Source organism: Vipera ursinii (genome assembly GCF_947247035.1).
Source record: "Vipera ursinii genome assembly, chromosome: 3".
Lineage (NCBI taxonomy): Eukaryota > Metazoa > Chordata > Lepidosauria > Squamata > Viperidae > Vipera > Vipera ursinii.
In genome coordinates, this window is record NC_139516.1 from 189,852,778 (window position 1) to 189,873,215 (window position 20,438).

The 20,438-nt window shown below is 34.7% G+C and overlaps 1 protein-coding gene across 2 annotated transcripts in view; it reads left to right on the forward strand.

Moving 5' to 3' along the window:
• Nucleotides 1-20,438, forward strand: part of VPS13B (vacuolar protein sorting 13 homolog B) — a 354,177-nt gene that overhangs the window by 180,033 nt on the left and 153,706 nt on the right. For both annotated transcript variants that reach the window (XM_083358950.1, XM_083358949.1), the window contains exons 31-33: nt 14,367-14,570; nt 17,419-17,545; nt 19,487-19,630. In XM_083358950.1, coding sequence (XP_083215076.1) covers nt 14,367-14,570; nt 17,419-17,545; nt 19,487-19,630 — 475 coding nt within the window. The remainder of the gene's footprint in view (nt 1-14,366; nt 14,571-17,418; nt 17,546-19,486; nt 19,631-20,438) is intronic.

Consider the following 20,438-nt stretch of genomic DNA (forward strand, 5'->3'; position numbering starts at 1 on the left):
AGCATAAAACACAGAAGAGATTATATCAGCAAGGGAGCCAATTCAAGATTTCACCAGTCCCCTGAGAGCCCCCAGGCCAGATGTTCTTACTTAAATTAATATGAGAGAAAAGAAACTTTCAGCTACATAGAGCCATAAACCTTGATGATACTATAGTACAAAACCTTGAATTGGTTAAAAAATAGTTTGGGAGTCAGTTTCATTATTTTAAATTAATTAAGTTAACATGTACCTTGCCAATAATCTAAATGCTTGTCTTTGAAACTGAATGAGGTTTCTTTACAACATTTTAACAATAGACTAATGCAAAATACAACAAGAATAATCTTTTGCCTTGCCCTGCTTTGATGTCATATTGAGAGAATGTGACTGTGATGCCTAATATGATGTGTATATATGTGTGTGTTGAAAGAAGGCAGAATTATATCCCTTAACCTTAAATTATGTCACTTGTTTCATTAGATTACTGTAATTTTTTTAGACAAGGAACTGGGATCAAATTCACATTGTAAATACAACTAATTGAACAAGACAAAAATATATGTCATTGGAATATTGCCTTATTGAAATAACTGAACAGTTTTGTATCCACATCAAAATTTGTTTTGCCTGCAGTGTCATACTGGGAGATTGGAGAACACAGTAGAAAGATTGACAGTACATATCCATTAGTGAGGTTTAAGTAAGTTCAAGCAAGAAACATGTCCTTGCATAGAATAAGTCACAAAGCAAGACAGAGTTCAATAGCTGAAATATAGTTTTTAGGACTTAAATAAAAACTAACAATTGCTAATATTTGATATAAACTAAGGCTGTGGTTGAAGATACAAATGGAAGGGAAGGAAAGGATGTAATCCATTTTTCTCTGTTTTCACTATGATTTTCTTTTCTTTTTTAAATTAATGGTCTCTTTTTTGGCATTAACTCCCCCCCCCTTTTTATCTACTTTCTTTGCATCCCAATATTTGCTTTTTAAATATTTTATTTCAATATAATAAATACATTTAAGAATTATATACATCAGTGAATATATAACTGAACTGAAGAAGTTATCTCTCCTGGGGGCAGATTGTGTAGATTCAGTTGAAACCAGTACTGAATATTTCTGTGATACACAAAGAAAAATGTGCTCTCAAAAAAGAGGCTCCATCTGAAGTTTGAGTAGCATAAAAAAAATTGTACATTTAGTTGCTTAAACTAATTTGTTAAATATTGAAACTTTTAACCTAATCCTGTGCTTATAAAATATTTGTTTATCTACTGTATGCTTTCTTTTTCTTTTCTTTTTGTTGAGTGACCTGCCTTTTTTGTGGGCTCTGTTACGATTTCTGGTACTTTGTCTTTACATCCAGTGTGGAAGTATAGCGTACATTTCTTTGATGGTCTTTTATAATAAATTCTGTTCTCATATATTTCAGAACTTTGGTATCCAATTTATCCCATGGTGGCATAACTTTACATTTGGTCCTTTAGATTAGATTCTTTACATTTAGACTTTCAACTAAATGGTACTTAAATTTCCTGGCTAATTTTAAAAATACCTTTTTAAACATTTCGTTTCAAGGATACCTTGCTGACATGTATAGGTTTAAAAACAATAAATAGCTGTAGTAGATACTATTACTAGAAAAAGAACACCTTCAGAAAAGTTAGTTTCCCTTTTTTACTCTCCATCTTATGACTAAATTGCAATATATTGGTTCAATAAAATGTAAAAGTATTTCACTGTAATATTTAAAAGAGATTTTATTTCTTTTAATTATGGTAGACTTTTAACTTAACATATTGTGAAGGTGTATAGCTTGTAGTTCATTCCAATAATACTTGTGGGCTCTGTGATGACTCTACTAAGTTTTATCTATTCCAATTTTTTACTATAGCTCTTGAAATGCACTGGAAGAATGATCTTTCCTTCCTTCCTTCCTTCCTTCCTTCCTTCCTTCCTTCCTTCCTTCCTTCCTTCCCCATTTTCTCTAAATCTTTGCACATTTTAGGATATCTTTCTCTTCACTATTCTTACCTTATTTCAAGTAGATTATTAATTAATGTAATATTCTATTATTGATTCCATCAAACTGAAAATCTTCTTTTTATTCAACTTTATTCATGAATTAGTTGTTAATATCTACATAGGATATATTTTTCATTGAAAATTTTACACACAATAAATATATTTTAGTCCATTGATCCATGTAATTGTCCCCCAATTCCAGTCAATTACAATATATATTTTAGACTATAAAACATCTCAATAAATGTAATAATTTTTCAGTGAGATACTTTCCTGGCCAGCTAATATGTACATATGTGTATGTGTATTTTTCTCCATGAGGTTTTCAGCTGACAGATGTGCTTTTATTTTGGGCTATTATATTACCTTAGGATACATCATAGTTTGGCTTGCATTATTAAAAATGCTACAAATATTATTATACAATTTTCACTGCAGACAGGTAAATTTAAATTAACATGAAATCACACATTTGAACTTATCTGAATATTGCATAATGAATATTAGGGAAAAGAGGATTCCTTATTGTCTTTTCAATAATCTCTTAAATCTCTCTCTCTCTCTCTCTCTCTCTCTCTCTCTCTCTCTCTCTCTCTCTCTCTCTCTCTCTCTCTCTCTCTCTGTGTGTGTGTGTGTGTGTGTGTGTGTTACTATGTATAAAATATAATAGTACATTTACTCAAGGTTCTTCAAATATATCCAATGTTTTAATCACTGCAGTTACTATTTGTAAATAAGAAAAACAAACATTAGAAATGTTTGTGATTTTGTGATTTATGTATGATTTTTTTTAGCTTTTTGTGACTGATTGTCTAAGGCAAAAATGAAATGATAATTCTAGCAAGTTCAAACTGTGCTTATCAAGGAAACAACTATACAAGAAAAATAAGACTGCACGGAATTAATAGACAGCCCATTGGTGCATTTGTTTCAGTAAAGCACATTGTGTTATCTTCATAAAATAGTGTGTTACAAGCCATGATGTTATGACACTATATGACAATGGCTAAAAACAAAAGTATCAGAAAAATTCCTGAATTGAATTATGAAGTGATGGATTCAATCTGGATCTTCACAAATGAGAAAATTCACAACATATCAAGAAAGTAGTATTGTGCTGGTGCTTGATATGGTTACTTTCAAGTGACACAGGTAGTTTGACTTATAGAGGCCCTAGATGGTTTCATATGGAAAATTCAGGCTAGTGGCTAGGACTGTTATTAGCTTCATTCTTAGCTTCTTGCTTCATTGTGAAAGAAAATGGAAGAAAAGCAGACATGCACAATGTTTTTGTGGATTGTTAATAGCATTCATTTAAAATACGTCAGTTTACATTGTAATTTAAATTAATCCATTTCGGAGACATTTGAGACATTATAAATGATTTATACAGAAAGTATTTCAGTGTAGGAAAAACCACAAAAATGCCAATTTTCATAATTCTGCTTTAACTATACCTGTTGCAAAGTGCCATAAGGATGTCTCATTGGATTTATTTGAAGTGAAATAGCCATAAACAGCGATTGGTTTAATTAATTAATTATAGTGCATTCACGGCCATTTATAATGCAATAATTAAAAAACAAAACAAGCAGTAGTATGAACATAATATAAAATAGCACAGTTGTTTTAAAACATGGGCAGGAGAGACTAAAAATGAAACAGAAATCATTATTGCTTTAAATATATGTAGATAAAAATATGAGTTTTCAATGGTATTTAATAGGAATTATAGTAAGCTCTTCATAAATTTCAGAAGGCAGAATATTCCAGAGTGGAGACATTACCATAAAGATGTCCTATCTACTAATGAAAGGAAAGTAACACCTTGCATTTCTTAATATATGCAGTATAATCTCCATTGATAGTCTTCAATCAACAGCAGTCTCTCAGATATTTTGGTCATAGATTGTTGCAACATTTGGACCAAGAACAAGGGTAGCCCATAAAGAGTCAGTTATTATATAGGCAATCCTTGAGTTATAACCATCATGTTGCAAAATATATTTATGACCCAGTTTTAAAGTTCTGGTGACCATTCTTCCAGTCATATGACAGCATTTTGGGCTCTTGGCAACCAGCCTGCATTTATGGTGATTTGCACCATCCCAGGATCACTTGACTGTGATTTACTATGTTTTTAACAGAAACTGGTGTTTACTTACAGTTTTTGATGAAAACTTTGCATAGCAAACAATAGGTTGCTTAATAACTGCAGCTTTTGCTTAATTACCACTGCAAGAAAAAGTCTAAAATCAGATTGGTCATGTGATGACCCACTTTACAACTGTCACAACTTACAACAGTAAGGATCCATTACAGTTATACGTCAAGGACTACCTGCAATCTAAATATGAGGCTACTGGGGTAGTCAGGAAAGGGCATAATTGGCATGTCAGCAAAAAAAGGTAATATAGAAATTGTTAGGTCCACATAAGAATTCCAATGACAGTAATAATTCTAGAAGCATCCCCAAACTACATTGTTCTGCCCAGTACTGGAAATCCGTCAATCATCAGAGGTTTTGCTAGATAAAATAAAAGAACTGATAAGGTGCTCATTTTTCTGGCCAGCTAAAGTGTTAACTAGCCAAACAACGGAATTCTTGTTTTCAGAATGTTACTTCAAGCTACTTACAGCAGTTTGGTGCAACTTGTGTTTTAGGGCCTATTTTGATGAATTGGAATCAGCAGGTTTATACTTACTCACCTAACCATTCTTTTGTTACATATATTTGTAAGTATATTCTTTTCCCTCTAGCAAATCTTGAATAAATATTCTCCTCTGAGCAGTTGGGGAGGGGGGGAAATCTGATCTCTGACTTTTTAAGGAGTTACATGAATGAAGCTGTTTTTTATAGTATGACATCATTAGACTGGGTGAGGCTAGACTAGATGTTTAGTCCCAATGTTGGAGAGGTATAAAAGTGTGAGTTGGAGACCTCCCAGAGGGAAACTGTTGTAAAAATGGTAAAAGACTAAACTTTGGACATGTGACCTTGGGAACAGCAAATGGAGAATGTATGCATCCCATGAGCTTCAGGATGATCAACCCTGACTTGGTGTTTTTTGTCTGAGAAACGAGAAGAAATTTCTTTCTTAAAAATCAGACCAATTAATACATTGTGTGTGTGTGTGTGTGTGTGTGTGTGTGTGTGTGTGTGTGTATAAATGTTCTTAATTCTTAAACAATTATTACTCAATTAATAGGACGTTTTAAAAATCATGCACAAATTTGAACATTATTTTTTTCCAATGAATTGTCTCAGTGTTATAGCTCTGCCTTACACAAAATAAATATATTAACAGACCTTAGCCTGATCTCATTAAATAGCTGAAAGTGGTATTATTACTCTTTCTTTTTTATTTAGGTTAAATAATTTCCTCTGTTGAAACCATGGACCATATCTGAAACATTAGAATGATAATGCTTTAAAACAAAAGATCAAGATCAAATGGTTTATATAAACAATAGTATACAAATATTTTTAAAAAGTATCAATTTCCATGTGGCTTTAGGAAATTATTGCTATGTTTTCATTTCCTAATAGCTTACAGAATTTAGTGGAACAGAAAAAAAGTAAATCTTTGAAAATATATTCAAAGATTTGTTTCCTACAATTTTATATTAGACCATATATTCATTTTTTATAATGCTTGATTGCCAGTTCTTTGCCTCTCCTTCCCTTTTGTTTTATACTAACTTTTTTTTCTCTGAGTGGAGATTTCTTGTCCCCAATGTCCAGTTTTGTGCAAAGGACGTATGTCTATGAATTTATAGTACTTTTCTTGGAAGTGAAGAGAAGAAATATAACAGTGAGAACACAGAGTTTATTTTTCTGAAACAACTATGAGTTTATACACCTTGACATCTAAGTAGCATCTTTAGATAAATTGCCATTTTTTTACAGATGCCTTTACCTATTGGAAATAATAAACTCTTCATTCTATTAAATTTCAACTGAGCAACACGTGTTAGGGGATCAGTGTATTCCTCAAATATTTTACTTGAGAAAGACCTCAAGCTTGGACTTTAGTTTATAAAATGCTTATACATCTAAAATACTCAGAACACAAACTTAGAAAAGAAGAACAGCATATAAATACAGAAATTCTTTATCATATTTAAAAGCAAGTAAGAATAAAATATTTATTTACCATTAATGTGTTCAGTAGAGGTGTTCTTGGTTAATATTTCACTGATTTGTTGGAACAAGCATTAGTTGAACCTTGTCTTTAAAAAAAGAGCAAATGTTGATTCTATGAATAAAACAGTCTTGAATTTCAGCTTTGGTAAGAATACTTGATTGATGTAGGTAGGACCCCACAGGTTTTCTTGTGATAAGGTGAAAAATAAAGATAAACACTTACAAAAACACTATGTGACAGATATTTTTTATATTCATTTTTAGAAAACCCATTTTTTATCACACAGTAATACTATGTATATGTCAACATGAAACATGAAATGTCCTCATATTTTAATACTAAGATACCATATATAGTAAAAATATACAGTTTCTAAGGTAATGCTGACAAAAATGGATTTAAATAAATAGTTTATGAAATACACAACATTTCTTCCATTAAAATATATTAAATATAGCAGCAATTTTGTCATTTCAGGAGGCAACTGTTGAATAATAACCCACCTGAGATTTTTTATTCTATAATATTTAAATATATAATATTTGAGCAGTGCAGCAATATAATAGAACAACATGGTGTACATGTCATATATTTAATGTAAGTGGAAAGCATGCTAGTTATCATATGAGTTATTCTTTAGCTTTTGAAATTAGTTAATTGTGCTTAATAGAGGATTTGATTGATATCCACATATGGTTTGATAAATTGACACAACAGTGAAAAAGAATTCCTGTCCCATGTCAACTTATCAAACGCACTGTGAATGTTCTGTCTTTCATCCTACATAAAAATAATTACTACTCAGTAAACACGAAGCTCATGTTCAGTGAAACGTAACCTCAGAACTTCCAGGTGAATATATATACAGCACCTGATAAGGCTGAGGTATTGTACCACTAAACAAACAACCTGAAGCAAGCCTGTGACTACCGCCTATGACCAGATTAACATTAATAGAGAATCAGAAGGAGTCTGTTTATTCAATTTTGCACTAAGCCAAATGTTTGTATGAAGTTTGGGAAAGCCAAACCCTGCTCTCCTATTACTGGCAAGCAATGTTATGTTTTGAACTAAAATTTTCACACAGAATGCAAATCCATAAAGAATGCATTACTTCATTACATTTTATTTTGGCACAATTTGTTACAACTGCTAACTTCTATTTCCTCTGTCCATGTTTCTGAGTCTGTTTAGTAAAGTTATATTCCTGGCTGGTCATCCAAACATTTTGCATGCATTTAGAATTATTCACTTCCTCATTTACAGACTGATTTAGAATATGTTATGCATGTAAGAATAGGCTTAAAAGCAAATCAAACTTTTTGTCATAGAATCATTTTTTAAAAAAAATCATACTCATAAACTGATTTGTCAGTCTTTTACCTGAGGCATTTGAAGAAGACATAGGCCACTTTAATAAATAATAACAGGCAGATTTTACACATTCACATAATAAAAACTTAAAACTTTTCAGAAATTGGGGTTTTCTTATTTCCCCTTCAGACAGATTGAAAATACATTGTAGAGTTAACATACTTTACCTTTGTTCCCACTATTGTGCTCCAGTTACAAGTCTAGAAGACAACTGCAGTGGAAAACAGTCTTCTGCTTATTTGTGGTAAATTATTGTACACAGAGCTTTTTGGAACAAGGCACTACTTTTAAATGTCTGGTCACCTCACGGGATATGTAGTGCATTTCCTGCCACTAGGATAAGAGGAAGGAAGCACCAAGGCCCAAACGTTTGATGTGTGGTCTACTGTAATTCCTTTCATGTGTTCAGTGGCTTTCATAGGATCCATGTCCTACAGTCAGTTTTGACCAGGCTGTGGTCCATTTCATTATGCTGACCGTCTTAAATGGAAAACAAACATTATAAGTGGTATTAAGCTGCCACTGTTATAATGAAAGGGTTATCGTCTTGCCCTTAAGCTGATTGCTTTATTAAATTTTATGGGAAGGTTTCCTTTGGTTTTTAAAGATAATTTCATTTTTGGGAGGGAATACTAGAAGTATCTGATAATTTAAATTAGACACTGTAGCTAGTATTTACATGACTTGCAAAAGCTTGGAATTATTCTTAAAAGTACCATATTTTAATATTTTAAGTTAGACTTTCCCAGGATTCCTTGTGCATTAAGAATCTTTATGCTATTTTGCAGAGCAAAATCACCACTTACCAGTTTTTGAAACAACCTACAAGTTTTTCAGGCATTGTATGCATATCAATCCACTATGCATATTGGTTTCCACTGTAAGACACAGTTAATTGGCAGCATGAATTTGCTTGGCTAATGAATGGGTTTGTTAGTTTGTTTTCATGTGGAGCTGCTGCCACATGAGCTTGAGTTTCATGTGATTTCCAAGCCAAATTGTATCATTAATAAAGGCTTAGAATATGGATTTTATCATAAATTGAATATGTTACATCTTGGAAATATGCATAAACACAGAACTTTATTTCGGTGATTGATCAGTAAAAATACAATTAATAAAATGAACAACACAAAACTGTCCCTAACAACTATTAGCAACTATTTTTGGGCGAAACTTACACTTAATACTGGTTTGGACTCTGACTGGGTGGAGTCCGGCAGAGTGGAGAGGACAGGTCTTGGTTATACCATTTGGGGTGAGTTTGACCCTGTGTCTTTGGATAATGTGGACAGGATTATGCGTAGACTGAGCGCTACAACTTGTCTATTGGACCCATGTCCCTCCTGGCTGGTTTCGGCCACTGGGGAGGTGACAGAGGGCTGGCTTCAGGCAGTTGACAATGCTTCATTGATGGAGGGTGTCTTCCCCTCCACCTTAAAAGAGGCGGTGGTGAGGCCCCTTCTCAAGAAGCCTTCCCTGGACCCGGCCTCCTTGAATAACTATCGTCCTGCCTCCAACCTTCGCTTTGTAGCGAAGGTTGTTGAGAGTGTTGTGGCGTGTCAGCTCCCTCAATTCCTGGATGAAGCGGACTATCTGGACCTGCACCAGTCTGGTTTCAGGCTCTGTTACAGCACAGAAATGGCATTGGTCGCACTGGTAGATGATCTCTGGCAGGCCCAGGACAGGGGTTGTTCCTCTTTCCTGGTCCTACTTGACCTCTCGGCGGCTTTTGATACCATCGACCATGGTATCCTGTTGCGACGGCTCGAGGAGTTAGGAGTGGGAGGCACTGTTCTACGGTGGTTCTCCTCCTACCTCTTGGGCCGCTCGCAGTTTGTATTGGCAGGGGGGCAGAGATCTACCCCAAGGGCCCTCACTTGGGTGCCTCAGGGGTCGGTTCTCTCCCCCCTCCTGTTTAACATCTGTATGAAGCCGCTGGGTGAGATCATCCGTGGCTTTGGGGTGAGGTATCACCAATATGCGGATGATACCCAGTTGTTCATCTCTACCCCGAGCCAACCCAGTGATGCCCTTGACATGATGTCCCAGTACCTGGAGGTGGTGCGGGTCTGGATGGGAAGGAACAGGCTCAGGCTGAACCCCTCCAAGACCGAGTGGCTGTGGATACCGGCATCTCGTATTGTCCAACATGTTCCATCTCTTTTGATGGGGGGGAGGTATTGCCCCCCTCAGAAAGGGCCCGCAACTTGAGTGTCCTCCTGGATTCACAGCTTAACTTGGAGGATCATCTTACTGCTGTGACCAGGGGGGCCTTCGCACAGGTTCGCCTGGTGCGCCAGTTGCTCCCCTTTTTGGACCAAGATGCCCTATGCACGGTCACTCACGCCCTTGTCACTTCTCGCCTGTATTACTGCAATGCTCTCTACATGGGGCTGCCCTTGAAGTGCACCCGGAGGCTTCAGCTGGTGCAAAATCTGGCCGCATTGGCTTCCGGTTGCCCTCCGGGTGCGATTCAAGGTGCTGGTAATTACCTTTAAAGCCCTACATGGCTTAGGCCCAGGGTACTTGCCAGACCACCTGCTGCCATTGTCAACCTCCCATCGCCCGGTTCGCTCCCACAGAGTCGGCCTCCTCAGGGTTCCGTCGGCTAAGCAATGCCGGCTGGCAACCCCCAGGGGGAGAGCCTTCTCTGTGGGCGCGCCAACCCTCTGGAATGAGTTGCCTCCGGAGCTGCGGATGGCCCCTGACCTTCGGTCCTTCTGCCGTGACCTGAAGACATGGATGTTCCAACAATCGGGCCTGGACTGACTATTTATTTATTTAATTGGATTTGTATACCGCCCTTTCACGAAGGACTCAGGGCGGTTTACAGGGAATTAAAACAAGAAATACAAAAATTAAAAACAATTAAAAAGATTATAACAGACTATAGTTTTAAATTTGGTTTTATTGGGTTAATTGTTATGTATTTATTACATTTTGTTTAATTCTTTTTTAAATTTTGTATTTTATGTTTTTTAACTTTTTATTGTTGTGAGCTGCCCTGAGTCCTTAGGGAAAAGGGCGGCATATAAATTTATTAAATTCAAATTCAATTCAAATTAATATTTGATTTAACAGGTAGTCAGATAAAAGCTATGAGAATGCCCTGGAAATTTAAATAAAAGAGAGTAATCAAGCGGTGGCGAAAATCCCTATAGAACAGGCAGTACAGAAAAACATGGGCTGTGGTTTCTATGGCAACCATATCACAGGGCAGTATTGGATTTCATATGGGGTTTTCCTATATTTCCTAAACTATTTGCCTTTTATGTTAATAAGTTGTGACAGATATTCTTTCCTTTTGTTTAAATTCAGTTGTTAATAATTAAAATGTGTTTGTGGTTCCCCATTGCCATATTGTCTAATCTCTAGATTGGGGAGTCCAAATCTTTAGGGTTGTGAGGAAAGCTAAAAATTTGGATATTTTATGTCAGGGGTGTCAAACTGCTGGCCCGTGGGCCAGACGTGTCATCCAGAAGCCACGCCCACCCCTTTGCCGGCAATGGCGAAAAGTCTCCGATACATTATGCGACGTCACGTGATGTCGTGAGTTTGCCATGTCTGTTTTATGTGTTCTTGCAAAAGAGCTGTTTGGGGAAGTGTGCAAATTCGTAAAGTTGGTTGTCAAAGAGGATAGATATAGTTTCAAAATATCTTCTGCATTGCTACCTGCTACCTATTCTACCCTCAACAATGCAAGGCAGTTCCAGGTTTTTTTTATGATTTTTCTAGGAAAATAAACATGTTTTAAGAAATCCTTTAGATTTCATTTTTACTATTTTTTTATAAGAAAGATCGTGGATAGAGATGCTGGAGACTTATACTCTGCATAGAAACATACCTGTTCTCATTTTTATTAATTAATTTTGTATAAAGGGGTTAGGTAAGGATCCAATTGGATACCAAGGATTGCATTTCTTTTGGCACATTAACTTTGGGCACCTGACTTTTTCTGTTTCACATCTTATATGATATGTTATTTTTCCATAAGAAAAAGATTTTGGTATTTGTACATTTTGCTTGAATGGACAATAGTTTAAACCTATAGATACAGTACTAATTAAGAAAAAAATAAGAGGAGTTAAAAATCACTTGGCAGTACAATGATCTCAGTTCAAATTGAGAATTTCATGGCTCGTCATGTCACCTAAAATATGTGGGGAGATTAGTTTAATTGATCAATCAATCAATGTCAAACATAGCTTGTGCTTGTCATCTTCATGTGAGGAAGCTGAAACCAAATCTTATACTTTTTAAAAAGTTATTATTATTAAAATTCTGTGCAGGGCAGAATCCATTACTTTGACGAAAAGAAAATCATTTATTGTTTTGTGGTCTTTCCCCTATTTCATAAAGTAGGTTATTTTTAAAAGGCCAAAATATGTTTTCAGAGGTGCTATAAGTTGAAGTAATGTTTTGGCTCTTATACACAATACCGCATGAAAAAGAAAATGGGAAGAAAAATATGTATGCCAACAGCTTTTTCTTTTTGAATGCTTCTTACACCTAGTAACTTGACTGGATGAACACACAAAATATTTCAACACACAGAATATGAACACCTGCTCTTTGGATCCTTTGTTAAGAGCAGTTTACAGTATATTAATATTTTATCTTTATAAAGACGTTTAAAAAGCATGTTAACCCAAGAAAAACTGTTTCCCTGGATGTAAACTTCAAAGCATAATATTGAGAGCTAAATGTTATAACCATCTATAATATATGATTTTGGAAAGTAGATAAAGGTGCAAAAGTTTTTACATTAAATATGATTATATCATATAGTACTATTACTCATAACTTTTAAAAATATTTTTGTTTGGAGGCTTTTTACTTGCTTTCTATAGCCTTTTATAATTCTCCAGTGGACTGTAAGGGAATACATGATGGATTTCTTACAATAAGCCTCTGAATTATGCCTATTCAGCAATGAATAGTAACTGATTCAACATGAGCTGTTTCTTGTATAAACATACAAAATGCCTGACCCAGACTAAATCAATTTAAAAAGGAAAACATTAAAGTTATGTTTCCGGTTACATGCTTAAGGTCTTCTCTGACTGTATTTCATTACTTTGTTATTTACCAACTATGGTAGACTTTCAATTTATCCTTTGATGCCACCTGCAATAAAGAGGAAAGAGATCTTATAGGATGGCCAAAAAAAAGTTTAGAGAAGTTTTAGTCATTTATTGACCAGTTATTATATATTAATGCAAAAATGCAATCAGCTAAAGTTTTAAATTTTAGCTGATTGTATGGGGCTACGACATTAAAGTTTAATGAAGTGCCAAGATCTTCAACAAAGGATTACTATAAGAAGATAACAAATAAGGAAACTTCTTTACCTAGCCCTTAATAATAAAATATAAGCATGATTTTTGAGCTAGTCAGTAAGAGACCAATTTCCACAACAGAGGACAACCTATGATTGGTTGCAGCTCTCCATGGTATCAGTCTTACTATTAGTTGGAGATACTAAGAGATAAAAACTGGATCCTTCTTTATAGCAATAAACGTGAATTTGAAATTTTCTTATACAATTTTAATAATTTATCTGGTATTGTACTACCAATACATCATTTTATAAAATTTCTCTTTAAGATTATATAATTCAATGCAACATTTAATCCTTTCTTCTATATACTGTCCCATTGGTCCAAGTAAAGATTATATCCAATTTTTTTGCCTGTTTTTGTCAACGCTGCTAAAATAGGATGTTCTTGCTTTGACAACAGATGAAAATGCAGCCATTTTCTCTATGCCTTCAGAATTAGTTGGTGCTGGGAGAGGGGATTGGGATGAGAGTTCAGTTACTCATAATAATAATAACTCTGCTGTGGGAATCCAAGGACAAACTGGGTCTTGAGCTGATAACGTTTTGGCAGGCTGGGGAGAAATCCCGCACTTCAAGCTAATTGGGGAATGTGCTTTATGACTGTTTATTGGGGGTGGGAATTGTATTTTGTTACTTTGTATCCAGGGGAGGGTAATTTAGTTTTTGGGTTCAACAATGTAGTGCCAATACTTTGTTTCCAACGCCTCGAAGTTCTTTTGAAGGGTTTCATCTGTCGGAACCATGACATTTTTATCATAACAGTCTTTAACTTCGTTGTCCTCTGTTTCCATTTTAGTAAAGTTTATATATCCTACCAATAATATGATCATCTTTAGTACAGAGCTTTACATCAAAGTTTTATGCTTTTCAAATTTATAATTCATTTTATTCAACTTATAAGAAGCATAAATGGCAAAACATGTGAATTAGCAAATGAAATGAAATAAAATAAAATAAATATGTTGCATGTCTGTGAAAGTTGGAGAAAGGGGATGGAAAAATAATTCTGATCTTCATTTCTTTGTTTGTAATTCACCTACTCTGCTCCATCTGGAGATCCAAGGATGATAGCTATCTATTTAGAAAAAAAGATCTGTTTCTTTTGAATATGTATTTTAATATGTACATATAACAAAAGAATGATATAAATCTAAAATCATGATTTATTTTACTATTTATAATTTAAGAGAATTAAGAATATGAGACAGTGAGAAGGTATGGCATGAGATAGACCATTATGTAGAATAGTTTGGGGGGAAAACTAGACATGGAAAAAAGAAATGAAAGGAAACAAATTAAAATGAAAATAGAATAACTACAGAAAATTCAGATGCTGTATGAGAATATTAGTCTCCCAACAGAATGAATGGATAAGTGAATGGATTTGATCTTGGAGTAACTTTATAAATTAATGTTATTGTCTTAAAACTGTTGAGTTAGCTTTGCATTTGAAGAAAATAATGAAATTGTTTAATTTTTGCCACCATAGGAGAGCACTGAATTTGGGAGTTATTCGAGATCCTGGTTCAGAGGTTGAAGATAGACAGTACCAAATAGACCTCCAGTCCATCAACATTGGTACTGCTCAGTGGGAACAGCTAAAGCCAGAGAAGGAAAATGGTAAAAGCAGGGCAGTGCCAGAGAATGAAAGGAATTCTCAGAATCCAGCACTTGAGTGGAATATGGCCAGTAGGTAAGAATCTGCTTGGAAGTGGTGCTTCGTGGATTCTGATCAAAGCACAATGGTAACAGCATCTCATAGATTTGAGCTAATTGGCTTTTTTATTTATACAGAGAAGTGTATGTTTGCATTCCATTGCAAACACGTTTTCCATGAGCTAGGATTCTGAACAGTGCATTTTGAATTGTTTATAGAATTGTTGTACAATATAATCGTACAGATACAGTTGCGTCTATATTTCTGTGATAGCTTATTGTAGCCATAAAGTGTAACTCGGGCCAAAACCTGGCATCTCCGTTACTACTCTAGAAAAAAAAAGCAGCATTATTATCCCTTTTGTACTTTTGTAAAAGTTTGAACAGAACTAGTTTAGACATTTTAAAGCCAACAGATGACAAAAATGTTTTTCCCCAATTGGCTTGAAACCAGTTTCTGTGCTTCTGTAAATGAAAACAGCTGCAGTTTCTGAAATGACAAATTTCTGTTGATTTGTTGATATGCAAAAGAGGGCTTCCAACTCAAATCTAGTTAGAAATGTTACATTGACATCTTCCATTTTTAGTTCTCCATTTTGATTACATTGCCACAATAGACTTTGATTTTGTTTTCAGTCAACGGTCACATCAATCCTTTAAAGATATGCTGCCCGGCATATGCATTTCAATGAATGCAAAAGATGCAATTAAAATAACGCCTGTATCAGTGCAGTTCTGCAATATCTTATATAAGGGGGGGGGGCAAATACCTACCTGCCAAGGCTGTGATTCAGGAACATAAAGCATTTTTCTAAGGTTTCAGATCAGACAGGTACATTTTATTTCTATGTTCCTTGTTTCTTTATTTGCTACATTTTTGTATCCTAGCAGTTTAGAATAACTAAATATAGCATCTCTAAAAGCTTTAAACACCCTTAATATTAAAAAAACCCCTAAATGTTATTTAGCTTTTTGCAGTTTATTTCAGATTCTTTAAATTTTTAAGCTTATGATTAAAAATTTTCTTTGTTCAGGAATGGAGGCAAACTCATGCAGTGTATTCAGAGATTGTTCTGAAGGTCTCTAATAGCTTACAACTAGTTATGAACAGTTTCTGAAACTAATTAGAAAGCGAGGTTTGTGAACTAATGTCTTTTAAAAGTCTCTATCACTGTTCAGAGCAAGTTTGCTAATTTCCTTGCCTCCTGGCACGCAAGCCTACAAAAAACCAGTTTCCTCATGAGGAGGAGTTATCCAGAGCACATGTGGGGGCAATCTCCCATCCTCTCCTTATCCAAAGAGGTTCCAAGGAAACCTATTCACCAATCCTTTGGTCTTTGCTGCCGTCAAGGCTGTTTTCAGTTCAAAGAGGCAGAGCTGTCTTCAGTTTGCCATAACTCCCCCAGAAGTTGAGTTTGGTGGGATTTTGTTACACATATACATACACATGGCAGGTTTTCCTTTGTTTAGGTCAAAGTATACATGTAATATCCTGAAGTATTCCAAATGTCTAATGAAGCTATCTAAATATTCCTCTAAGACAGCTGGTTCCAGAATATTTTTCTCCTTTTCTTAACCAGTGTGAATATGCAACAGGTAGACACAACACAAAATGGCTGGAAAATCCTAGTAGGTTTCACAGGAGAGCTCTGATCAAAAGATATTCTCAGTTTCTGTGTCTTGAGACTTCTGGCAAAATTCACCTGTTGTTTAATTGTGCAAGGCTTTGTCGATTAGCAGAGGGGCATGAATATAAGCTAAAAAGAAAAAAATGATTTTATTTCTTTAAAGGCCAGAAAAGCATAGATTTCATTTCTGCCACCTAATAACTTAACTGGTAGTTCTCTCAAGAATATAAGGGAAAGAACCATTTTATTCCTAATCTGTTAATAGAGTTTAAATGATCAGTTTCTTTTCCAGTACAGAACAGTAATGTGTGGAAATGAGCACCAAATAAACACTAAACACCCCATGTCTCTTTAAGAAAAAAAATGATCACTTGCATCTCCAATACATATTGTGTGGGAATATATTCTGGAGCATTTATTTACTTGTTTCCTCAGTACTATACTTGAAACAATTTTTTTTCCAAAACAGTGACAAGAAAGACTCATATATTTTAACATTTCTGAAATGTTCCTTCTGTTTCAAAGATAAATATGTAGCAGACACCTAGATGATCATACTATATTACACCATTCCTCACTGATGATACTCACATGGTCAACACCTGCACCAAATTAATGGAACATTAAAGAGTGGTACCCTGTAGGAAAATTAGTAAAGAAAGCACCGGTTTATTTCTTTTTATCTTTTTAGAGTCACTGGAAAAAACCATCAGATCTGAAGATAGTGTCTTGACTTCAGTTTATTTTAACATTTGCATTAATTCCAATACCTGCTTTAGCCTTTTTTCTTAGAGAAACATTTAAATATCCTGAAAAACTTATTTTGCTGATTCACCAATAGGCAGTGAGTGTTGGAATGGTCCTCTCTTTGGATATCAGATATCAGTTAACATGAATATTTAAAATTTTTATATTAAAATATTGATAGCATTAAAAATATTCTTAGAGCATTTTCTCAGCTTTGGTATATGCTGCCTGTATACATATTTTATTTTTATTTATTTATTTTATTTTATTTTAATTCCATTTATATCCCGCCCTTCTCCGAAGACTCAGGGCGGCTTACAAGCTTAGCAGTAGCATATAATGTTCTCTGAGCATTATTATAAGAGTATTTCATCCTTTATTAATTTCACAGCAGAATTTTTTCAGTAATGTTACTAAGCTAAGAAATTAATATTTACAAATATAAAGGAATAGTTTTCTGTCCATAAGAGTTTATCATTTAGTGTGCATTTATTTCATTTTATTTTTTAGCATAAAACACCATCAAGAACGGAGAGCTATTTTAACTCCAATTTTAACAGACTTTACTGCACGGGTAACTGCAGCTCCTGCCATTACTTTCACAAAAGTAATTTCCCCAGAGAATTTACACACAGAGGTCAGTATTGGATATGAGATGTTTACAACTTAGCTTTATATCTGCACATTTGTTAATTATTAAAATGATACATTAAATTGTGTTAAAACACTGTGTGATGTACACTTATCCGTCATGGGCCAGAACAGAATGTCCAATCAGAATTGTTTTCTTCCTCTCCCTCAACATTGTCGTCAGATGTCTAATGGATAATAAATTCTGCTTTTAAATGAAACATATACTGATATAAGTTGAGATGCCAACCACAAGAAATGTCAGATTATTTTCCATGCCCAAAATTATGCTTAAATCAGGCTTCAATACCCAGGGGGAGGGCCTTCTCTGTGGGTGCCCCTGCCCTTTGGAACCAGCTGCCTGTAGAGCTTAGGACTGCCCCTGACCTTCGCTCATTCCGCCGGGACCTGAAGACCTGGCTCTTCGAGCTTTCTGGCCTGGACTGAGAGTATTAATTGGGGTTTTAATTGGATTCTAATTGGGATTTTTATTTATTCAAGGTTAATGTAATCATTTTAATTGTTTTTAATTTTTGTAGTTGTATTGTTTTTTAAAAAAACCTTGTGAACCGCCCTGAGTCCTACGGGAGAAGGGCGGTATATAAGTTAAATAATAATAATAATAATAATAATAATAATAATAATTATTATTATTATTATTATTATTATTATTATTATTATTATTATTATTATTATTATTATTATTATTATTATTATTATTATTATTCAGAGCCTGTTTTCTGAAAATCAACCTAAAAATCATTAAATGTCAAGAGGTAAGCAGATCATTTAGGACCCCAATTGATAATTTCTTTTATAAGAAAGAAGGTCAAAGCATAATTTTAGATCACCCAAAGGAAATACAGTTTCAAGAAAGCTTATTTTCTCTTTAAATAAGTTTATATTGTCTTTTTTGGCATCCAGCTGCTTTTCCTCTTAGCTCTCATCAGTTCATTTCAAACTTTGCAGAGAGGTTTTGGGCTCTCATCCTTTCTGGAAGAGGATTGTAGCCATGGTACTTAAGTTTCTGTCACTGGGGATGGCCAGGAATAGAACTGAATGGCTCTCTATAAAGCATGCCCTATTCTGCTGCCCAATGGCCCCAGTCTCCACAGCTTTGTCTTGTATTGCATGTGTGCTGAAAAAAGAGTTTAGAAAAAAAAATTAGATGAAAAAAGAAAGCATGTAGTACAAAGTAACAGACAAATTTTACTGTTCCTGTTGTTCAGGAATGTGAATGCTTTAGCTGTTTTAATTTTTCTTGAATGTACTCCCTTTGATATTCAGTAAGAAAGGGAGAGATCTACCACAGATTACTAAGGATGAATATGCACATATTTTTTATAACAAGAGGATATGATCTCCTGCTTAGTAAGCAAATCTGTTTATTTTCTCCTTTCATTAATTTCTAAAACATGGTCATGATTGTTTGCTTTGTGTGGGGGTTATAATAGCCAGGGGACAATGGTCATTTATCTATGCTCCAAATGTTAGCAGACAGCTACAAATCAATTGAATCAGCTAACTGTGAGCTGCAAAATACAGTTTCATTATAAACTAAGATGTGCTTGTAGACTCAAATACATCTCTGTGAGAAAGGAGAATTAAAATTTTCTGGCAAGAAAATGAATAAGGGCTCTGACAGCCCAGAATTTAATACAACAAAGAAACAGGACCTCACACATGAAATACATGAAACAAAGAGAAAGTATCTTAATCATTAAATACCTTGTTGGAACCATAGCTGTATGACATTCCATCACTCCTCCACTTGATTTTATTTTACAGATGGTGCATAGTGCTTTTCTGCTGAAGGAGACAGAGAAAATGTTAATAAACAATTTAGAGAATATAAAGAGTTTATATTGTCTTAAAAATAAAATTATATAAATACCAAGAATCAGCTGTAACCAGTAGAATTTGTTTTGCAAACTTGTTTCTTTCCTAGGAAATTTTAGTATGTGGCCATTCTTTGGAAGTGAATATGACAACAGGTCTGGATTTCTTCCTCAGTGTTGCTCAGTTACAGCTCCTACAACAATTAATGCAGGATAATATGTCTGGATTGGATCCTTCCAATAAAGCTGCAGAGGTAACTTCCATTATTGGTTGACTTTTGGAAGCAACTGTATTTCATCATCCAATTTCTGATATTTTTATTATTGATAGTATATGCTGCCTAAATATGTGATTATGTCTGAAAGTACTTCAGTATAGTGATCCCCTTTGGGATATATAGAGACACTGTTTATGTATTTTTTGGCTGTATTTTATTTATCTGATCATAGGAAAGGAAAAGTTTGGTTTCTCCAAGGTTTCATTCTTTTCAGCTATTGGTTATGGTAAAATTGCTACACTTGACCTGTGCATTTGTACAATTGAGGAACAAGGTAGTAGTTAGTAGTTTAAACCAAAGCTAAACCTTTCTCTAAACTGAGGCTCGATTGAAGCACTGAATTGCGTCACCAGAATTTTTTTCCCATTCTAGCTATGGCATTTCACCTGAATAGGAGCACTAGTCTCAAGTGTATCACATATAGGTGTTCCACAGAATAGTCATAGTTAGCTCCATAAATGCTACGGAGATATCAGAGAAAACCAGACTGTGGAACAAATTGAAAATGCTGCCTAATGTACTTAGGTGGAGGTTTGATATCTACCAATCCAAATCCTGTTTTCCCCAAAACAACAAGACTGTGAGGTGAGTCATACTGAGACACAGTGACTGCCCCAAAATCACCCAACAGCTTTCATGGTTAAGGTGGAACTTAGGGCTCACATTTTCCCAGTTTCTAGCCTGGTATCTTATCCACTAGGCCAAACTGATTAATCTTGTTCTAAACATAATTTTCTTCCCTCTTGTAAATCCAAACCTAACAAATATACTTTAAGAACAAACA